The following is a 20,686-nucleotide window of genomic DNA, read 5'->3' as shown; positions in this document are numbered from 1 at the left end:
CGCCCTCAGCTCTGGTTCCCAGCTCAGCTTTGCAACTCCCACCAGCTCCTGGGAGGCACGTGATTCATTTCTCCTTATTCCATGATAAAGATAAAGCGGTGAAATCACAGGAGCAGAGGGAAGAAGAAAGGAGATATACTTTTTTTTCTGCATACATCCAAGGAAACTTCTTGACCGGCTCAAGTGTCACTAAAAGTGAGATGACTTTGCTCACTTATTTCACAATCTACATGTCAACAAGGGCACGGATAAGTGAATGGACAGCTAGTCTTCTCTTCACCTCAGAATGTTTTCCTGAATACAAACACATCACCAATAAAGGGATGCTTAGAGAATGTATCTTTAAAAAATAGATCTTACGGCTGGGGTTGTAGCTCAGTTGGTAGAGTGATGGCCTAATGCTCAGGGAGCTGTGTGTTCAAGCACCAACATCGTACAAAGCCAGGCATAGCATTGCATTCCTGTAGCCCAAGAATTTGGGATGTGAAGGGCAAAAGCCTCAGAAGGTGGTAGTTACCCTGAACTACACAGAGGGTTTGAGGCACGCTTGGGTTAAAGACACTGTCTCAAAAAGCCTAAAGCAAAACAGCAGGTTATTTAAGAAACAACCACTACCACATGTTATAAAGCACTCCAAGCACCATGTGAAACATTCACACAAGAAGTAGGTGGGTTTGTTGTTTTGCTTTGTAGTGCCACTGAGCAACATCTCTAGTCCTTATGAGGCAAGTTTGGGAATGATGGCTTTTCTGTTACAAAAGTATTCAGAATCAAATGTGGGCAAATGAATGAGTAAGAGGCACACCAGGCTGTGTTTCCATTTGTCTCCTCAGAAGTAGATAAACTAGACAACCAAAACGTCCCCCACAGATTGCCATAATCAGAATCAAGTTAGACTTTTGAATCCATAAAGTAAAATGAAAAAAAAAAGTCTCTCACTGGATTTGGGGGGTGACATGGGATTTAGCATGATGGGCAAGCACACAGGGTGAGGGAGAAAGGGGACTCTCCCTCTCTGCTTGTTGAAGACCAAGATCTCTCTCTAGGTGAAGGGTCTGGTCTTCAGATTTACACCACAGCACAGTTCTCAGTTTCAAAGGCCAGAGAAGGATAAATGACAGGATACGGCAAAGGGGACTCATTGATGATTCCAGAAAGCAAATGGGAAAATCTTCCAGAAAAACAGTCAACATTTTCCCTCCTCCATTCACCTCACAAAGTCATTCCAAGACAGCATATTAGCCACAGTTTACAAAGATAACCCTGAGAGAACCTGGCTGTTCATGGAGCTTACACGTGAGCCTGTGGTTTGCCTTGACTGAAAACACTTGGGTCATGTAATTATGCATAAGCTAGTCACTGAGGCCTTGGCATGTGAGGGTAGAATAAAGGAGAGGTCCCAGGGTTTGGAACATGAAATATGTTCACGGTACTCGTGGAAACAAACTGGAGCTTCATCTAAGTCACATATAACTACACTGAAAGCACTAGCCTCCCAGGAATACTCAGGATTTCTCACCAGGGAAAGGAGGGTGAATTCTGGAAAAGTAAATTCAGCAACATGCCTGCTAATCCTTCCTAGATTGTACTCAGCAGCATCTAACCTTAGAGATGGAGTTCGTGTTGGACTAAATTTGCAGAGATGAAATAATGAAAAGAAAGCCCGATTTGTCTTCCTTGTAGGTTAACTATGAACTCTTAGCATTGAAATTCCACCAGGATTATCAGCTGTGTTGACTCCTTCATGATTGGAGCCACAAAGCCTGGGATAGTGTCTCCACTTAGCAGACCGTTGATACACAGTTATTAAATTTAAAGGATGTTTTTAATATCTTACAGACCATTTAACACAGACCTCTTATTTGAAAGGCAGGAGAAAGGCAGCCATGATGTGCTGAGTGCATGCTGTTTCCAGTATCAACTTCACCAAGTTTCCCTCCTCATTACCCCATGTAATATTTACAGAGACTTTCCCAAGTAAGTTTTACCATGTACACCACAAACCCGATTCATGTGGTTGGGATAGCCAGACCATAACTCAGTTAGTTGCTGAGTATTACTTGAAAAAAGCTCTGAAAGTGCCCAGCAACTAACCATGGATTATGCAGAAAATCAACAGAGTCAAAACCAACAGAGAAAACCCTAATATGGTTATCCCCTGCCCCATGTTAAAAAGCTTAGGCATGCAAACTAAACACAACACCAAAACTTGTGACTGCCAGCAGGCTTCGGCTCCCTAATTAGAAACAGTTGCCTGCAAGCCAATGTGCAGAACACATGTGCAGCTTTTTGCCAGGGTATTTTTTTCTCAAGGCATGACACTGAAGGTAAATTCAAAGAGGCTCTTTGCGAGGTACATAAGCAGAACTTATTCCTACCTCTCATATGAAATCAGCATCTCAACTGCACAAACAATTGATAGCCAGCTAATAAACTCTCTTCTCCATCCCTGCCCCCACAGCAAGTTGCCCACCAGCCAGAGTCCCCTTAAAGACTGTGAGATCAAACCCTCCTTTTCTCTGCGTCACTCACCTCCTCCCAACTCTCCTTTTCATAGAGTCTGTGCTGCTGGGTTCTACAGCCATGGTTAAGGTTATCTAAACCCAAGCTTCTGGACTCAGTGACACCAGCGTTCCCAAGCTGAGAGGAGGCTCCAGTTCTAGTTCAGAATGGCTTCACTCGCTGGGTCTGTTTGGTAACATAAGGGAAGGCATCCGCTCCGCGTCCTATGCCAGTATGAAAGGCATCTCACCCATCAGTATGACAAGTCAAAGACTGGAAGGGAGCCAGGGAACAAGAGGAGAGGGATGTGAACTCTTCCCAGCACAGTTGATAGCATTTCAAAGGGTGGCAGATGATGAAGGGGGAAAACAGGCGGGGAGTCACTGCCCTGCATCAGAAACCTTGGCTCCTTCCCTGAGTGAGTCAGGGTGAGCATTTTGTTTTGAAATGGAGTTTCTGTTTTCTTTCTTTCAAGCTGTAGGATGGTTACACACTCAACCAGTCAAGGCGATGGCTGTAAATAACAGGATTTATTTTTGAGACTGTGGATCAAAGACAAGCCTTGAATCTCACCCCGGGGTTATTTATAGCTTGAAGGTGTGTTCTCTTTTTCTATTTCATGTAATTTTGAGAACTGAGAGATATGCTTTCCTTTTATATTCCCATGCACTCCTGAGGTGGATTGTGTTGCTGGAAAGCATAAAGGGCTTTTCCAAGGAAGCCTTTCTAAGATATGAAGAGACAAAGGAGAAATCGTGTTCCAAATGAGTTTTGAATCACACATTTCCCAACTGACACAGAGATTACAGGGACCCCGTACAACCTGTGATGCCTTTAATACTCAGTGACAAGCCATGCTATGAAGGGGCACCCGATACTTATATTTGCCAATAGGTGGCATCAAAATCTCTCTAGCTTTTCCTCCCTAATTTTTAAAATCCATGAGTAGAAGGCATTTTCTTCTGGAGACTTTGCAGTTTACTGTGGGTGATGTTTGAAAAGATAGTGAGTCTGGTATTTCACAGCAGGTCATCCTATTATCTGTGAAGGGAAACTCTCAATCACGTTTCTATACCTCACTTTTCACATTGTAGACAGAAGATTCTTGAATGGACCCCAAAACTTAGGACCCTGTTACCCAGACACAGACCTCCCCAGACACATCACATCACAGGGCATTTGCATTCATTATTAGCATTAAAAATGAATTTCTGCAGTTTCCCTAACCCATATTGAATGCCAGGAAGTCCTAAATGGCTAATAGCTAACATCTTGAAAAGTCCACATAGAATAGAACATGACCAGCACTGTGGGAGGTTCTGCTGCTGGTGGCTGACGTGGGGTGGCTGAGGAGCACTGTAGAATGGAGGGGGGTAACTGACTCCACTACAGCATACATTTACTACCTTAGCCCTTCTTTGGTTTCTACCCAGAGTGAAGCAGGTCAGATACTATAAGGCCATAGAGTAGCATTAGCTAAGGCGGGCTGAGCAGAAAGATAAAAGGATCCTGGGCTTTTGATACCAGGAAGACAACCATTATCTCCAGGTTGGTTTGTTTGTTATGAGGAAAAGAAAGCCATCCAAAGCCATTATTTCAGCTTTTTATTTCTTAACACCAACTATTATTTCTAATTGATGTGTCCTCAGAACATTACACAGACAACTTTGTATTAATGGTTTTAGGCAAACAGGGCTATTTTTCTGGTTTCTTTTATTTGGTCAGAGTCGAAGACAAGACGCTAGCTAAAGAAGATAAAGTAATGTGTGTGCCACAAGAGAGCATTATGGAGCACTCATTTCAAAATGTCAAAAGAGACAAAAGGAGTGCAGATGGGTATTAGCAAATAGCTAAAATGAATGTCTCCTAGTTTATTGCTCGACTGAAGAGCGGCTATGAATTTTCCTGGAAAGGAGGTGGTGGGTGTGGATACAAAAGTGAAACAACATACCGAGAGCAAAGTTGGTTGGCAACATTACCATGGTGACCTCTCATGACAATCCAACACAGTCAGTACTCATAGCATCATCCATTTTGATCATAAACTGAGGCTCAGGGAAAGCAGTCTGGCAACGGCTGCACAGCTGTCTAGCTAGCTCTGGTGTGAATTTCATATCCAGATCTTAGGGGTCCTTGCCACGTTGCCATGCTTCCTAATGAAACCCCACTAGTTCATGCTATTAGATTCTGGTTTGTGCTTGCTCATCTCAAGTCTCTTAGTCCCACTGCTTTGTCATACTTTTTGAGCGTGCGTCACTCTTTTCTATCATAAGATACAGTTATCTTCATCTGTATAAACTCAGAGGTACCCCCAATCTCTCTCTCTCTCCTCTCTCTCTCTCTCTCTCTCTCTCTCTCTCTCTCTCTCTCTCTCTCACACACACACACACACACACACAGAGACACAGACACACACGCACACACACACGGCTTTTCTCTGGAAATTTGGAGGAATTGAGGCTTCTCCTACTTTTAGAGGTAGAGTAGGGATGGAAAATTTCACGTGAGTTGGAGGGATGCTCTCGTTACTGGAGTCTAGAACAGGAACAGAGAACAACTTGAAGAATACAAGATGTGAAAGATGGAGAGAAAAGGTTCAAGTTTAAAATGAAATTATTTTTTTCTTTGCAATTCATAGAAGAAAGAAAATGAACCAAATTGCACTCTAATTCATGAGACCATCCTAACATAATAAGAAAGCCATGTAAATGGAACATAAAATTGATGGAGAAAATTAGAGGTGAATATTACTAAACTCTCAGCCCCCACCCCCAAAGCAGATTGGTGATGTTAAAGACAGAGGGAACTGAGAATGTAGTTCAATGTACAGAATCCCCCTTGTGTGTTAGTTACTCTTTTCATTGTTGTGATTAAACACTTGATAAGAAGCAAATGAGGCATAGAAGTGAGCCACTCCACGGCGGCAGAAGCTTGGAGTAGCTACTTATTCACAAGCTCATGAATCAGAAAGTGGAGAGGTGACAGGAAACGTCTCAAGTCCCACCACTCTGCATCCCACTTCCTCCAGGTGGACTCCGCCTCCTAATGAACAACCTCCCAAAACAGCATGGTTGGCTGAAGAACACATGTTCAAATACATTGATCTCTGAGGGACATATTAAATCCAAATCATAACTCCATTCATAAGGCAGTGAGTTCAGTCCCTGAAACTGGAAGCAAACTGAACACAACACCCCCAAACAAAGAACAGCAGAAAACAACCAATGTTCTCCATGGCAGGGATTATTACAGAGAAGTTAATTGAGTGCCTCAAGTGTTATTAAGAAACAAGCAATACATTTTCTAAATACCTTTTAAAGATATTTTATAAAATGGATAAATGATTATTTGGAGATGAAGTGATCAGATTCAAGGATAGAGAACTTAAACTTGCTCCTTGGTGAGTGGGAACTTATTTTAAAGCCACCACAACCTCAGGCATACAGATGTTCAACCCATCCAGTTACCTGTATCTAACCCACCCTTGATAAATTAAAAATATGAGAGAAATATGTGAAAAGAGGACATTACAGGAAAGTATATACCTCCTAACAGGAGTTGGGGATTCAGCCAAGTTTTGGATCTGATGTCACTAATTAGCTGAGACCTAAGAATGTCACTGTGGCCCTTCAGTACAACCACAGGTCCCTATACCGCCATCTTTCCAAGGCTACACTCAGTTGAGAAGAGAGTCTTTCTCCAAGTATCACACAGAGGCACCTTCATTTCTTTCCCCCCTTTCTCTTCTCTTTTAACTTCACCAATAATAGGAGGCAACCCAACACACCATTATGTTTCCTCAGCCACATAAGACAGCAGAGATAAATTTACTTTACCTAGAAACTCAGAAATATACTATAACATTCCCTGGTAATTGTCTCTAGATTTTTTTCTTGGGCATGGTCTAACTCTGAAGATCTGATTTGGCACTTGGTGTGTAGTCCAGGCTAACCTCAAGCTTGTTGCAACCTTCCTGACTCTGCCTCCTATGTGCTGGCATTATAGATAGAGCCATTGTGTCTAGGCTCATTTTGCTGATACAATCAAACATGACAGATGTGGTGATTGATAAACAATATATATCTATGCCTTCCAGCTTTAGAGGCTGGAAAGCCCAAGACCAAGGCCCAGAAGGTCCCCCACCCAGTGAGGGTCCATTCTATCTGCTCCCAAGATGGTACCTGTTGCTGTATTCTTGGAAGGGGATGCATGCCATGACCTCATCTGATGGAAGAGAAAGAAGGACAAGAGGACTCACCTGTGTGTGAAACCTCTTTCATAAAAGTCTCCATCTTTCAAAAAAGGATTTGTGAAGCTATGACCTAATCATCTCTCAAAGGCCTGACCTGGTATTATCACTGCATTGATACAATGGCAGACCAGGCAGCTCTCATCAATCAAGCCAGAGGGACAGAAAATAAACAAAGAAAGAGACACAAAGGGATTGGGAACCCTGAAGAGAAAAGACCATCTATAAACATAGGCAAGTCCTGTGAAGGTGAGCTAGGCAGTCACTTGGAAATGGGCCATAGAGGATGGTCCTAGAGCCCTCTCTAATAAGACAGCATCTGATCTGTGAACTATAAGAAAAGAATGAGCCAGCGAATAAAAGCTAGAGTGCAGGAAGAATACTCAAGACAGAAAGAATATCAAAGCTGGAGGTCAAAAAGTTCTTAATAGCCAGTCCTAATGGCTTAGACAACAGAGGATGAGGAAGATGTGTCAGACTCATTAAGGGGGTAGAAAGGAATGAAGGGTGAAAAGTATATGGGGAGTGTTTGTGTTTGGAAAGATTTCTTAGTTTCACTAATTAGATGGCTTGATCATCTAGTCTGGGCCAAATGCCACTTTAGATACCAAGACTCACAAAACATCATCTTATTCTTTAGGGCATCAGATGAAGGCACAGCACAGAAATCAAAACCCAAATGAAGCCTTGACTAGAACTAAATCCATCCACAGACTACAGAGACAGTATCTCTCATTGAAACCAGTTGAGAAGAAGGGCTCTGGGCTGTGAGCCCCGGAAACCAACATGCAGGAGGTTATTTATGGAGGAGGGTGTCCATATGTGCACACGAGGTACTTAAAGGAACAGGATTTTCCTCAGCAGGCTCCCTTCCCCAATATGATCTGCCATTCCCATTACATCTGTTTTCTTAATTACTCTTTAGATTTGGCCAGCATCTATCATTACACTCGAGCACAAATGCTTTCATGTGTGTTGTCTAGATGTGTGTTTTCCTCTACAATAAATCTAGGAGGCACCACTGGCCACTGTATGCAGAGCACATCTTTGAGAAGCATGTGGCTTACCAGGGAAGAGAGGTATTTTCCTGATATGAGTTGGTAGTCCCTTACAATGGTCAGCACTGTATGTCTGATTGGAATAAGAACCACCTAAGAGATCAGTAAAGCGCCCTTCTGGTTGTGTCTTTGAGGGTGTTTGAGGAGAGGATTGGGTTATGATGACTTTGATCTAATGAATGAATAATTCCTTGGTTGTTATGTTGATAATACAACAACACTATTGGGAGGTGGGGCAATTTATGAAACAGTGCTTACTTGGAGTGAGTAGATCATTTTGGGTATGCTCTTGAGGCTATATCTTACCCTAAATTCTTCCTGTGTTTACCTTTTTGGTCATTGTGATATGTAATGCTTTGCTCTGTATCCCTTCCCTGTCATGAATGGAGTCAAACTGTCTGAAATGGTGAGCCAATATGTACCTTTCCTCTTTTACAGTATTTTTTTCCTTGAGTGTTTAAGTTACAGGAACACAAAGGTTACTGACACACTGAGGAGAAGTATGCTGCTTCCTTGGTCATGGAATCAACCTCTGTATGGCAATAGACACTGGCTACCACCAGGGAAGGCTAAACCTGAGTCAAGCAGCAGGACATTGGGCAGTCAAAGGCAGGTCCAGGGTGAGCACGTCCTTCTCAGAGGGTTTAAATGATGTAGTATGAGTTTCTAAGAGTATATGCATGTGAAGATATTTTAAAGTATCAAAGGAAGCCTCTCCATATCCTGCTTTGCAATCTGTCTTTTAGAGAAATAAATATTAATTGATATCATAACGTATAATGGATAGAAGATACCTCAATGAACAGCTATGACAAAAATATGTGATGAGACTGAGGATGAAACTACGTGAACACAGTACTTGTTAACACACTTGAAACCCTAGATGTGATTCCTATCACCATATAAACCAGCTGTGGTAGTACACACTTGCAATTCCTGTATACAGGAGGCAGAGGCAGATGGATCAAAAGTTCAAGATAATCCTCAACTACATAGTGAATTCAAGGTCAGCTTGGGCTACATGAGACCCTGTGACAGTTTGAATGTAGTTGGCCCCCAAAATCTCATAGGGAGTGGCACTATTAGGAGTTGTGGCCTTGTTGGAGCAGATGTGGTCTTGTAGGAGAAAGTATGTCACTGTGGAGATGGGCTTTGAGGTCTCACATGTACTCAAGATACCACCCAGTGTCTCAGTTCACTTCCTGTTACCTGCAAGATATAGGACACTTGGCTACTTCTCCCTCACAATGTCTGCCTTCAGGCCACCATGATGCACCATGATGATAATGATCTACATCTCTGAAAACATAAGCCACCCAAATTAAATGCTTTTTCCTTTATAAGAGTTGCCTTTAGAGCTGGGTGGTGGCACACACCTCTAATCCTAGCACTTGGGAGGCAGAGGCAGGTAGATCTCTGTGAGTTCGAGACCAGCCTTGTCTACAAGAGCTAGTTCCAGGACAGCCTCCAAAGCCACAGAGAAACCCTGTCTCAAAAAGCCAAAAAACAAAACAACAAAAATAGGATTATGGAATTTGCCTTCGTGCCTAATGAAAGCTGCTGAGGACAGGTGCATGTCAGAAGTGTCCCTGAATGAAGGCCCAGAGAGGCCATTTCATGAAGCTGTGAAGGTAAAGCCTGGGTTGATTTGAAGAATCCAAGATTTGGGGGATGCCAGAGCCATGATATACTTGCTGAGGAAAACTGCTAACAGGGAGTGGAACTAGCCCAAGAAAAGAAGTTGCAATCAACAGAGCTGAAAGGATTTGGACATCTGAAGCACCTTTTGACATCAGACATGGAGATTCATTCAAAGTTTGGATTTTTCCCAGCTGGTTTTCCATCTTTCACTGGTCCGGTATTTCCTCAATATGCTCCCTTCCCTATGTTTTGGAGCAGTAATATATATCCTGTCCCATTATATGTTGGAAACATGTGGCCTGTTTTTTAAATTTTTATATTACAGGGGATTATAGTTAAGAGATCGCATGAATTCCCCTGTGTTTTTTGAGACACAGCTTCTGTAGAGCAAAGGAAACTGTCCATCAGGTGAATTAGTAGCCCACAGACCAATTCTGTGTCAACCATATATCTTATAAAAGGTCAGTTTCTAGACTATACGAAGAACTATTTAAAAAATTAAACACCAAAAAAATAAACAGCTTAGGTAAAAAAAAATAGGCTACAGAAATAAACAGACTTTTAAAAAGAAAAATTACAAATAGCTAGAAAACACTTAAAAATATGTCTAAAAATCTTAGCAATCAAGAAGAAACTCCCTCACAGTTGACCAAGTGCCAGGAGGTGCTACATAGGGGGGCAAGGGCTGGAGGGGAGCAATGGTCTTCCCCAGCTGTGCATGCTGGGAACCCAAGAAACCAAAATCCCAGACAAGCTGTGCCAGCTCCACAATAATGGCACAACTGTGGCGGGGGATAAACAGCTGCCCTCTGATTGGGTTTGAGGCCCGCCCTATGGGGGGGCCCCATGCCTCGTATTGTAAGCTTGCCTAATAACCCATGCCTGAGCAGGTCATAAGCCCAAGTGGGGAACTTACTACAGTTGTGTGGTGGCTTGAATGACTGCGACTCCAGTTGGTGGAACTATCTGGGAAGGATTAGGAGGTATAGCATTATTGGAAGAGATGTGTCACTGAAGACTTTGATGTTTCAAAAGACTCATGCCATTCCTATCGTAACCTCTTCCTCATGCTTACTGATCAAGATCTGTGCTCTCAACTGTTCCTGCCACAGTGCCTTTGCTCTGCCATAATAAACTCTATTCCTCTGAAACCATAGGCCCAATGAAATCATTCATTTCATAAGTTGCTTTGGTCATGATATTTTGACACAAAAAATAGGAAAGGAAACTAATATATGTTGTTTAACTAAATTGATGTGGCATCAAAGTGCATTCTAAATATCTATTCTATATCTGTGGACAAGAACTACTCTCAGCATTGATCAGAGAAGCTTCTCTGTGCAGCTAATGGTAGCCAATGAAGAGATGCATGCATGGCTGCTCAAGACGCTGATAATAAGTGACCATTGAGGGCTCAGTCCTAAACAAGACATTTACACCACCCCCCTCCAGGGCTCAGGGAACACTGCAGAAGAAGGGGTGGGTATGAGCCAGAAGATAGAGTGAAGGGCTGTGAATTCCACACTCAAGACCAGATAAGCCATTTCAGTTATTACCTCATGACTGTGATTACCTGCACAGGGTTGGCACAACACTGACAGTGTAAATAATCAATCTTAGAAGGACTCATGGGCCCTGCCCCTTACTGCTGAATTATTGACAAGTGACAGAGTCTGGAAGAAGGGCAATCACTGTCTTCCCCAGGGTATCCAGACTCCAAAGGACAGTTCCCAACCCATGGTCACATAGAAAGCTCTAAGCAACTCTGTTGCTCACAAAACAAAGCAAATAGACATGGGCATGAGAAAAAGATCTGTAGGGAGAGAGCTACGGAAGTAATAGGGAAATGGAAGGTTGTGATGTAAGAGCAGTCACTATGCATCATGCATATGGTTGAAACTGTCAGTGAACACATTTAATTAATTTTAAAAACTGAGGGAGAAAACAAGAAAAAGCAAAAGTATGAGCTAAGCTAATCCCCTGTGGTAAAGCCTTGGTTTCCAATTTTTCAGTACCGTACACAGTGCTGCCCCTGGCAAGAATGTATTTCATGAGCCATCAACATGATGACAAGAATGTCCAGAAGGACAGCTTTGTAACATTCACCCCAAATCCATAATCCAGTATAATTACAAGGAAAGTGTCAACAGGACCCAAAGGTTCTATAGCATCCCTATAACATCCTGCCAGCCCTCCTCAAAGCTCCCCACATCATTAAAAACAAGGAAAGACTGAGAAATCATCACAGGGCAGAGGCTATCAAGGAGATAGGTCGTTAGATGCAGCATGATGCCCTAGATTGTACTGGGAACAAAGAACGGGTGTGCAGGGGGAGAGTGGTAGGATTCACATGAAGTCTGGATTCTGTTGTAAGTCACTTAACCATACCAGTTCTTCCCTGGTGATGTCATCTGTTAACACAAGGGAAATGGGTGATGATTAGGTGAGACACCCCTGGCCATCCTTAAAACCTTGCTACAAATCTAAATATATCACAAATTCAACTTTTACCCAATAATACTGACATATATTGATCTGAGCATGGGTGGGCGGGTGTGTACCACAGGGTACATGTGGAGGTCAGAGGACCTCTTTGAGATTCAGTCTCCTCCCTACATCCTGTGGGCCCCAGGAAACTCTGGCTGTAGGCTTGACTGCAGGTGCCCATACCCAATGAGCCAGCAAACTGGCTCTCAACTTTTATTTTTAAAGACCACAGGTTTTTTTGCTTGTTTCCTGTGGATCATAAAGTTCAGGGAGTTGCATTGAGAGTTCTGACAAATTTTTCAGGTTTTCAATACATTTCATAAAATTACCATTGTGGTAATGTAATTTAATGTATCATTCTGACCACTTTTTTAAGGTAAAGACTTCAGCTGCTTGGAAGATTTAAGTCAAATTCCTTTTTGGCAAATTACATAATAATATGCTCTCCAGTTAATTCCTGGCAGAACTCAGAAAGGATACTGGTGAGAACTGCCAGATAAATAATACACAATCTACCTTCTCTGTCAGGCTGGTTCTCAAGGGGCCAATGGATTAGGAAGTGAGGTTGGGGGAAAAAACTCCTAGGGAAATAAGGGCAGAAAGACAGAGGAAGCCGTTTTTATGTAGTCATTTTTCTGATTGCAGCTCGGCTTCCTGTGCACTTTCCCAGCGGCACTGCCTTTAAAGTGAATCACTGGTGATCAAAGGCAGACCAAAATAACGCATTGTTCCCCTCGAGACGAGAAGGTGAAGTCCTACCATTCCAGCATGTATTCTTGGGGGAGAAAAGAAAGAAGAGCAAGACAGACACCACATTGGCAAGGTTTTCTAAAAAGGAGGCCTATAATTTCTTTCCTTTGAAAATTCCTTTTGAAAACACTTGCCTATGAAACAGGCATAAGCAGTGCTCACGCGTGCATTGAAAAGTTCATCTGCTGTGTTACTGCAGCCGCATCCTATTGCTGGGCACCTGGAGGCTCTAACTGTGTCTGGTCTGGTTCTTGGCTTCTTTTCATAGGAAGGGAGATGTCGACACAGGTATCACACATCTGCGTGCTGCTTGCTGCCTTAGACACCTCCAGGTATGTTCTGGTAAACTCTTCCAACATGCAGAGTAGCAAGGTGGATGCTTCTGAAAACTGAGCACTGCCAGTGAATGCCTGTAGTGAGATATCCACCCTGCCCACACCTGTAGCGCTGAGCATGCCCTTTTGGGGATGGTCACAGGTGAGGACATGACTGGGAATGAGTTTAGGTTTGGGGTCCCGGCGGGTGGCTCTCTTGAATCCGGTGGGGTCACAGGGAGCAGCCTATGCGGATCCTTAGAGCGGGAACCTGCGCCGGCTTCTTGTGTAAGTGACTTCTCCCCCAAACAAATTATATTTAACCTATATTTGAACTAAGTCCCATGCCTCTGCGAATACTCCCTTACAAAATGCCTCCATAATTCCTCCATGGCAGGAAGACTCCTTCTCCACACATTTGATACATGGGTGGTCTTGTGATTTGCTTGGCTGTAGTGGTATGGGGCACATTTCCACCCAGCCTCCATAATGAGAACACACTCAGGCTTTCTTATTGGAAGATGAGTGAGAGATGGACCAGAGTGATGACACTTCAATGGAAACCCAGATGTGTAAAAAAGCCCAGACAAGACCAAGACCCCAACCAGCCCTCAACTGGTTATGAACTCAGCAGTGAGTCAAGCTCCAGATACCTTTGGTAGATAATCTTGATTGTCAGCTTGGGGAAATGAATGCCTAGAAGATGAGACACCTCTGACTGTGTCTGTGATGTTTCTGGGGGTGATTTACGTCATGATGGCTCTGACTCCATGCATGGTTCAGTCCATTTATCTGATGGCATTTTTGAGAGTTGTTGAGAAGTAGGAGGTAGGCTCTAGTCAAAGGAAGGGGTCTTTAGAGGCCTGCTTTGGGGGCTGTATCTTGCCCTGAGTCTTGTATCCTCCTCCTTCTGCCTCCTGGTGGTCATTATGTGAATTTCTCTGCTCTGCTATGTCCTTCTTGCCATGATGGACTGATACCTCTAATGATGGTTAATATTGCTTGTCAATTCGATTGGATCTGGAGACAACCAGAACACATCTCCACAGAGGGCAGCCAGGGTATTTCCCAGGAAGACTATGTTGTTGGTTGTCTTTTACTATCCTTTGCTCTTTAGGTCTTTTGGGGGGTCCGCCACCCAGCTCCCAAATAAATCACACAAGGAGGCTTATTCTTACTTATAAAAGTCCAGTCTTAGCTTGGCTTATTTTTAGCCAGCTTTCCTTAACCTAAATAGATAAGGGCTTACTCACTAAAATACCATGCCTTTCACACCCCCTACAGCTAGATGCCTCTTCCTGTTTCCCTGCGGTATCTCCCCGATTCTGGGGCCGGAGATTAAACCACCAGCCAGGAGGGTGAGAAGTCTGGAAAGAATGGTATGTAGATGAATGGCAGAAGTCCTTAAAAAGGGAAGCTCCTTTTTCTTGGAGAGACTTCTCCTGAGAGCTCTCCTAAGCGGACTGGGGTCTCCTCCTAAGCTGACTTAGGAAGCATAAAGTTTTCTTAAAGCAACCGACCGGTCTCTGTGTCATCTATCCCGACCACCTGGCTACATTCTCGGATGCAGGCCGCACAGCAGGTGCGACAATCCTGGTTACATTTGCCTCTGGGCTTTTTCCTTTTCTTACTTCTGTATATCTTAATTTCACTCTTACTCTGTAGCTAAGTGGCTGGGTGGCCTGGTAGCTGCCACTAGTGTCCTCGTCTCCTTGTTCTCTTTCTCCTCTTTTCCTTCTTCCAGATTTCTCCTTCTATTTACACTCTGCCTGCCAGCCCCGCCTACCCTTTCTCCTGCCTTGATATTGGCCATTCAGACCTTCCTTTAATGAATTTTTTATTTAAATTAAAGCGTTGGTAGCACACGCCTTTAATCCCAACACTAGGGAGGCAGAGGCAGGCGGATCTCTGTGAGTTCGAGGCCAGCGTGGTCTACAAGAGCTAGTTCCAGGACAGGCTACAAAATAATACAGAGAAACCCTGTCTTGAAAAACAAAACAAAACAAAAAAAACCTTATTTTATATATCAATCCCAGTTCCCTCTCCCTCCTGTTCTCCTATTCCCTCCACAATCTTCCCATCCCATCCCCCATCCACCCCTCAGGGAGGGCAAGGCCTCCCATGGGGGATCATCAAAGTCTGTCACATAATTTGGGGCAGGACTGAGCCCCAGTCCCCCGTATCTAGGCTTAGAGAGTATCCCTCCGTGGGAATGGGCTCCAAAAGCCCATTCATGCACTAAGGATAAATACTGGTTCCACTGCCAGCAGCCCCACAGACTACCCAAGTCCCCCAACTAACATCCACATTCAGGGAGCCTAGTTCAGTGTTATGCAGGTTCCCCAGCTGTCAGTCTGGAGTCTTTGAGTTCCCACTTGCTGGGGTCAGATGTTTCTGTGAGTTTCCCCAGCATGGTCTTTATTAGACCATCTGGTGTTTTAGACAAAAAATTACAGCCTCAAGAGTCAAGCAAATACAGCACAAACAAAAGCAACACATCTTTACATTGTTAAACAAATGTTCTAGAGCATAAACAAATGTAACACACCTTAAAGTAATATTTTACAACAAGATTACCTGAGAGAGGGCACCCTTCCCCAGAATAGATGGCAACTTCCAGCTGCAGCTCAAACATAAGGCGGTCAGAGGTAAAGAGCTGTTGTGTTTTGCATGCCTGCCTGCCATCTCCACTTAAGCGCAAATGTATCTACTCTATGTCAGGTCCTGCTGCCATCTACTGATTTATGAACCCAGCTTGTTCAGTCTTCCAAAATCTACTGAAGACCAGTGGCTCTGGAGGAATCCTCCAAGTCTTCAGTACCAGATTGGGGCTGCCAAGGCCTCTAGACTTAGACTAAGTGATACCGGCTTCACACAACCATTTTTGGCCCACTCACCTAGCCCACACCGCATGAGTCAATCTAATAAATTCCCTTCATAATATATTTTTATTCTATCAATTCTGCTCCTCCAAAGAAGGCTGACTAATGAACCTCTGAAACTTAGACAATATAAATCTTTCTTCCTTTAAATTCATGTCACATTGATGACGATGCAAAGGGAACTAACAGACAACTAGGCATGCACAGAATGAGGATGTAAGGAATACGTACCCATTTTTACTTTATAGGCTGTTAAACTTAATATTACATTATTTTATTGGTGTGTGTGTAGCACACACATGGTGATCAGAGGACAGTCAGTCAGCTCTCTCCTTCTACTCAAATGGTACAAAGGATAGAATCAGGTGCAAGCCCCTTTATACACTGAACCATCTCGCTGACCCAGCCATTGAGCTTTGCAAGTACTGTTAGAGTAGCAATAGAGTAGAGTTTCAATAATTGAAACAAAATAGTCTCCCTCTTATGAAGAAAGTAGAAAATAAAGGTGCTAAAATACTAAATCATTTCCCCAGGGCTTCATAGTCAGGAAATTAGCAGGGCCAGAATTCCATTCCAGGACTGTAAGTCTAGTGTCCCCACTCTTTCTACTACAACCATTGCTGAGAGAGCAGAGACAGGAAGAAAGACATATTTCAAGAAAACGCTGCAGCTATTTAAACATTATAAAACCTAAGTGGTTTCCCTAGCTGTCAGCTGATTTGTAACAATCCATGTTTGTGCAGAATGATCTATTTGACATGCTAGGTAAGAGAAAGCTAGGTATGTTTTTATCTCAGTAACATAGTCAAAATCAACTGTGTTCATCTTGCTGTAACTGGCTCCAATGTCAAGTGGCTTGCTGTTGACAATCTAATTTGTTTAAAACCTAGGTCACTGTCACTCTGGGGATGACTCTTCAGCTCCTGTTCCTTCCTTCCATTGAGGCTCCATCTGTCTGTCCTCACTTGTTTCCTATTGTCTTAGTTAGGATTCCTATTGCTGTGATGAAAAAAAACAAGAAAAAGAAAATTGGGGAGGAAAGGGTGTATTTGGCTTACACTTACTTCTATATCAATGTTCATCGTGGACAGGAGTCAGGACAGAAACTCAAACAGGGCAGGAACCTGGAGGCAGGAGCTGATGCAGAGGCCACAGACAGTTGCTGCTCACTGGCCTGATCCCCATGGCTTGCTCAGTTTGCTTTCTTATAGAACCCAGGACCACCAGTCCAGGGATGACACCACCCACAGTGGGCTGGGCCCTCCCCCATCAATCGCTAACTGAGAAAATGCCTTACAGCTGGATGTTATGGAGGCATTTTCTCAATTGAGATCCCCTCCTTTCAGGTAACTCTAGTTTGTGTTAAGTTGATATACAACTACCCAGCACAGCCGTCATATTTCTCTGCAACGCCTTCCCCATTCATCTCCTGTGTACATTCGCTGGCTGTGCTCCTATGTCAAGCCTTTTAATAACTATTTTGCTGTCCCTGACAGCCCCATCCTCTAACTTCTGACTTTTAATAACTTCTGGTTCTAACTGATCAGTCCTCTGGTTCATTACCTTTTAATTCCCTTGCCTTGGCTCATAACATGATGGATTAGATTGTGTCATTTCTCTGCTCAGTGGCCTTCAGTCTGTTCCTATTACTCCCTTAGCCTGACTTGTGAAGTCCCACAGTGCCCCATCCTTTCTATTCTTCCTGCTTTGTCTTTCTCAGTATTTATGCTATTTTCACTTTCAATTATCTTAGAGATGGGTATCTCATATCAATCAGCTATCACAGGGTAACAAACCCTTTCTAAACTAGGTAACTTAACATAAAAGGTAGTGGGGCCTGGGTAGATGACTCATTGAGTAATGAAGCATGAAGACTTGAGTTGGATCCCCCCACCCAATCCATACAAAGAGGAGTATTTTAGCATATATCTGTAACCCAGTGTCCTGTGGTGAAATGGGGCTGGAGATAAAAGAATTTCTAAGAGAGCTTGGGCTAGCCTGGGGCACACAGACTGCACTTCTCTGAGGACAGCAAACTCCCACACCCTGCTCCTCTGCTGGAATTCCCTTTATGCAAGTGTTCATACATGTACTTGCATGTGTTTGTGTACACACACACACACACACACACACACACACACACACACACACACCATACTAGCTAATTTTTTAAGTCCTAGAGGACAATTCACTCTTCCTGGAAGCATCTCCTACATCAGCTAACATTCTCTTCTGTCCACAAGGCTCACCCATACTCACCACACTGTAGCATTTACCACCCCATACTGTATTTGTGAACTCGGGTAACTGTGTCCTATACCTTAAACTCTACTTCAACTGCCCTTCTGTGCAATACATTATACTCACTCAATAAATGCTTATCAAATGAATGGATCATGTTATTCTTCTATGCACTTCCCTCTAAAATAATTTTACAGCATTTAGTGTTCAGTGTTCAGGTAAGTAAATGTGGAACTATTTTGGTAATAAATTACAGAAGAATGAGCAGAAACTAGTTGGAAAACCATGACTTATTCTCTCCTCTCTGTCCCCCTCCCTCCCTCCCTCTCGTCCTCCCTTCCTCCCTCCCTCCTTCCCTCCATCCTGTGTGTGTGTGTGTGTGTGTGTGTGTGTGTGTGTGTGTTGTTATCACCAACCACAAGATCCCCAGGAGGCACCCTCACTCCTGATGAAAGCAGTGGCTGTGTTATAAAATGTCTGTCAGTGGGAAGTTGATATTTAAAACCATACATATTTTAAAAGTGAAATTACCTCCGGTCCCTTACATCCACCCAGAACTTCCAATAGTTAATTTTTTCCCAACTTTCAACATCACCACCCCTGATATTTACACTTTACCATGGAAAGAAAGACACATTTTAAGGTGGATATCAGCGAGAACTTGAAGTAAAGAGATGGGACAAGGCAAAAGACCCGAGAAGCCAGCATGAACAGGCACACTGAAACATCGGTGAGGTCATTGGTGAGAGATACATTTATAAAGCATTACAGAACAAACTGGGAGCATACACAACAGGGCTCCTAGGATCAGACTAGGAACATAGCCAACAACCATTGACCAGGGCTCCTAGGAGGGCTTCCACTGAAGGTTCCACTGCTGGCCTTTTTCTCTGGTTTGCATAAAATCATTTTCTGCTTTTCCTCACCTTGCTTCTGTGTGTGCACATCTGAGTCCACTTTTCCTACCCTTATAAAGCAGGTATCATGGGAAAGCATGGTCAGAATATATGCTATTAGAGTAGAGTCTGCCTTAATGGCCTCATTTCAACTTAATTAACTCTTCAAAGACCCTATCTCTAAATTCAGCCTCATTCTAAGATACTATAGAATTTAACATACAAATTTTAGGAGAACCTCATATCTTAAAAAAGACAAAATATTTATAGGGGTATGTTATAGCCCCATACAACAATCTATAGTACTTGACATCTTTAACACTCTCGTCACTGAGGGTATTTCTTAAAACTAAATTAAGAAACCAATTGAGGCTAAGAATATACTTCAGTTGGTAAAGTGTTTAATCTGACTTGCATGAAGCCCCAGGTTTGATCTCAGCACCATATAAAATGACTGGTGATATACATCTGTAATTGCAGGACTTGATAGATAAAGGCAGAAAGACCAGGAGTTCAATGTTATCTTTGTCTACTTCGGAGTTTGAGGCCAGTCTGGGCTAGTAGACCTGCCTCAGACAACAGCAAAACAACCAAATCTTACTAATAGTGATTCTATATTCATAATCATATACTTTTGGGAGCAAGATATGGGTTACCAGGTGATCCACTGGTTAACCAAAAATATAATTTGTCCATGCTTAGTTCTTGTTATTGAAGATTTACTTAATGAATGGTTCTGTTTGCTGTAATCTGTGGGTCTTTGTACACAGCAGCTCTCCTGAAGATCCCCAGCCTGCTCCTGTGGGAAAAGCAATGGTCGCATCACAGAGCAAGAACCTTTATCCACAGCTGGTCCAGTTCATCATCTCCCCATGAGAAGAGGCAGGGATGCTTCCACAGAAACTCATCTTGCATCATCACCTCCACAGCCACAACCTGATCATCATAGGCCCTTACCTGTCCCTCAAATGACCTTTCAGTGACATCATCTAATGACCTTTAGAAGGATAACTCAGCCAGAAGAGGTCATCATAGTCATGTCCCACTTATGAACAAGTCTCAAGGAATTGCAAAGCTAGTCCAGTCAGGCCCCTGCCTTCCTTGGCAAGGAAGTCTAGTCTTTAGCCTGGCAGACCCTTTCCTGTATGGATGGCTGTGTGCAACCAGAAGAAACTAACCCCCTGCAGTCACCTCAACCCAAGCATCTTGGCATAAAGTGACTTCATTTCATTAATATGATCCATCCTCTTCGATGGGCCTTGTCAAGTACTTTCCCTGGAAAGATAATTGGCTTAGCCTCCAGTTACTCTTGATAATTTCCTGCATCACACACAGCAAATCTGAAAGGAAAGCAGCACGCACTGTCTAGGGGTCACATCTGAAAGCAGACGCCTTACTGCCTGCCCATCACTTCATCTCCACTCCTTCCTTCTGGTGGAGATTATAAGGTGCAAAGATTGTCATGAAATGCAAGCTGTGTCTCAGGCCCCCAGACTCCTTCCCTCACTGAGCAAAGAAAGGCATCCAGGTCTGTGGAAGGAAGGTGGAGCAGGGGGTGTGGGGAAGAGTTGGGAGGGCAGGAGCAACCATTTCCCAGCACAAGAGAGGACTTCTGTGGGTGACAGATGTTTTTAATGTCTTCTCATTTAATTTTCCCCATGAGTCT

At 43.3% G+C, this 20,686-nt stretch overlaps 1 protein-coding gene across 2 annotated transcripts in view; it reads right to left on the bottom strand.

Moving 5' to 3' along the window:
• The window catches only part of Cpne4 (copine 4), a 473,640-nt gene extending 456,668 nt beyond the window's left edge, over positions 1-16,972 (bottom strand). The window contains exon 1 of one of the 2 annotated variants that reach the window (XM_040739639.1): positions 16,948-16,972. Coding sequence is in view for 1 of the 2 variants with exons in the window: in XM_040739636.1 (XP_040595570.1) it covers positions 2,533-2,585 (53 nt within the window). In the remaining variant the exon portion in view is untranslated. Of the gene's footprint in view, positions 1-2,532; positions 2,682-16,947 lie in introns of those variants that run through there. The other variant, XM_040739636.1, reaches the window with a different exon arrangement.
• Between the last annotated feature and the right edge of the window lie 3,714 nt (positions 16,973-20,686).

This window comes from Mesocricetus auratus, unplaced genomic scaffold (genome assembly GCF_017639785.1).
Source record: "Mesocricetus auratus isolate SY011 unplaced genomic scaffold, BCM_Maur_2.0 Super-Scaffold_100691, whole genome shotgun sequence".
Lineage (NCBI taxonomy): Eukaryota > Metazoa > Chordata > Mammalia > Rodentia > Cricetidae > Mesocricetus > Mesocricetus auratus.
This window is presented reverse-complemented; position numbering and strand designations above follow the sequence as displayed.